We start from the raw sequence: 2601 nt of genomic DNA, 5'->3' as shown, positions 1-2601 counted from the left end.
TGAATGACTGTGACGTGCTTCAAACTCCTAGCAGGCGGGGCGTTAGTGACAGACGCGAAAGAATCGATGGATTCTATTCCGGCTTGACCGAGAACCGACAGCTGAATTCTGCGTGCTGTGACAGAGCATATGCAATCGTTTTCACTGAGAGGATGGGAGGTAGCCATTGACAACGGTGAAACCCTACATAAGCTTGCCATGGAAAGGAATAAGAAGGATTGGATGAAGACAGTAGGAAAGCAGAGAGACGGAAGGGAAGGCATCTTCATGCGCTTATCTGAAGCTCTTACCAATGAATTACATAAGTATCTCTATCTTTATCTTATTGTTTATTTTCGTTCATCACCATATCCATTTGAGTTTGCCTGACTAAGATTTACAAGATGACCATAGCTTGCTTCATACTAACAATCTCCGTGGGATCGACCCTTACTCGCGTAAGGTTTATTACTTGGACGACCCAGTGCACTTGCTGGTTAGTTGTGCGAAGTTGTGTAATGCCATGGAATTGAGCTACCAAGTTTTTGGAGTTCATGACCGGGGATTATGAGAGCTGTGAAAAGTATTGTTCACAATTTCGCGCACCACCAGCGGAGAAGAAAGATGTCACGGGAGAGGGCGGAGGAGGTGGCCAGGCAGATGGCCAGCCTCCTAGAAGCAGGTTTCATACGGGAACTAGACTACTCGACCTGGCCCTTGAATGTAGTTCTGGTAAAAAAGCATAGCAGCAAATGGAGAATATGCGTAGACTACTCCGACCTCCACAAGGCATGCCCTAAAGATTGTTTTCCCCTCCCTAACATATACGCACTCGTCGACGCGGCGGTAGGCTACCGGTATCTGAGCTTCATGGATGCCTACTCCGGCTACAATCAGATACTGATGCACCGACCCGACGAGGACAAGACAGCATTTATAACGCCTGGGGGAACCTTCTGTTACAAGGTGATGCCATTCGGCCTAAAAAATGCAGGGGCAACATACCAAAGGCTGATGAACAAAATATTTCGCGACCTCGTAGGCAAGACAGTGGAAGTCTATGTAGACGACATCCTCGCGAAAACTACGCGACCTGACGACCTCCTGAATGACCTGGCAAATGTATTCGCGTCTCTCCGACAACACGGTATGAGGCTCAATCCCCTCAAATGTGCCTTCGCCATGGAAGCTGGAAAGTTCCTAGGGTTCATGATGACCTAAAGGGGGGTAGAAGCTAACCCTGAGAAATGCCAAGCGATACTCCAGATGAAGAGCCCGGGTTGTATCAAGGACGTCTAGAGATTGGTAGGACGACTCACCTCGTTATCCCGTTTTCTCAGAGCTTCGGCAACAAAAGCCCTACCATTCTTTAACCGCATGCGAGGAAGCTTTTAGACACTTCAAGGAAATCCTGGCGACACCCCCTGTGCTCGGAAAGCCAAAGGCCGAGGAGCTGTTATACCTATACCTCGCCATAACAGGAGAAGCCCTGGCTGCGATTTTGGTACGAGAAGAAGGAAGGGCTCAACAGCCAGTTTATTTCGTGAGCAGAGCCCTACAAGGAGCAGAACTAAGGTACAGCAAACTGGAAAAGCTAGCTCTGGCACTCTTGACCTCTTCGCGGAGGTTAAAACAATACTTCCAAGGTCACCAGATTGTCGTAAGGACGGACCAAGGAATCCGACAAGTGCTCCAAAAACCCGATTTGGTGGGAAGGATGATGACTTGGTCCATTGATCTTTCCCAATATGACATACGGTATGAACCCCGGCAAGCAATCAAGGCACAAGCAATGGCTGACTTCTTAGTAGAAGTGACGTGGGATCCAACCGAAGAGACGGACACACGGTGGAAGCTCCACGTGGACGGAGCCTCCAATCAGATGTCCAGGGGCGCTGGGATCATCCTGGAAAGCCCAGCCGGGCTCGTATACGAACAATCGATCAAGTTCGAATTTCCCATCTCGAACAACCAAGCAGAATACGAAGCCCTCATAGGGGGCTTAGCCCTAGCAATGGAAGTTGGAGCGACAAGGTTGGAAATATGCAGCGATTCACAAGTAGTCACCTCCCAAGTAAACGGGAGCTACCAAGCCAGAGACTCACTATTACAAAAGTACTTGGAGAAAGTCAAGGATTTGAGCCAAAAGTTTGAGGAGGTCACGATCCACCACGTTCCAAGAGAAAGGAACACACGAGCTGATATCCTATCAAAACTGGCTAGCACGAAACCGGGATAAGGTAACCGATCTCTCATCCAAGGTATGGTGAGGGAGCCGGCGGTCGCTCTGCACCTATCAAGGCTAAGCCCCTCATGGTTGGACCCCATCACCAGCTTCTTAGAAAATGGAAAACTCCCCGACGACGAAAAAGATGTTAAGAAATTAAGAAGGGAAGCAGCCAAGTACGCGATCATCCAGGGTCAGCTATTCAGAAAAGGACTCAACCAGCCCCTATTGGAATGCTTACACCCCGACCAAACGGACTACGTCCTCAGGGAAGTCCATGAAGGGTGTTGCGGCCATCACATAGGGGGCAAAGCCCTAGCAAGAAAATTAATCCGAGCTGGATACTATTGGCCATCAATGATGGCAAACTCTAAAGAATTCGTTAGAAAGTGCGT

General features: G+C 49.0%; 1 protein-coding gene across 1 annotated transcript; it reads left to right on the top strand.

Annotated features, from left to right (window-relative positions):
• The first annotated feature begins 603 nt into the window (after nucleotides 1-603).
• On the top strand, nucleotides 604-2218 carry LOC107470329 (uncharacterized). Its single transcript, XM_016089716.1, has 2 exons — nucleotides 604-1126; nucleotides 1320-2218. The coding sequence occupies exons 1-2, from the start codon at nucleotides 604-606 to the stop codon at nucleotides 2216-2218; spliced, it is 1422 nt and encodes a 473-aa protein (XP_015945202.1).
• The last annotated feature ends 383 nt before the right edge of the window (nucleotides 2219-2601 follow it).

This window comes from Arachis duranensis, chromosome 10 (genome assembly GCF_000817695.3).
Source record: "Arachis duranensis cultivar V14167 chromosome 10, aradu.V14167.gnm2.J7QH, whole genome shotgun sequence".
Lineage (NCBI taxonomy): Eukaryota > Viridiplantae > Streptophyta > Magnoliopsida > Fabales > Fabaceae > Arachis > Arachis duranensis.
The sequence above is the reverse complement of the archived record's forward strand: the minus strand, read 5'-3'. Positions and strand labels throughout refer to the sequence as shown.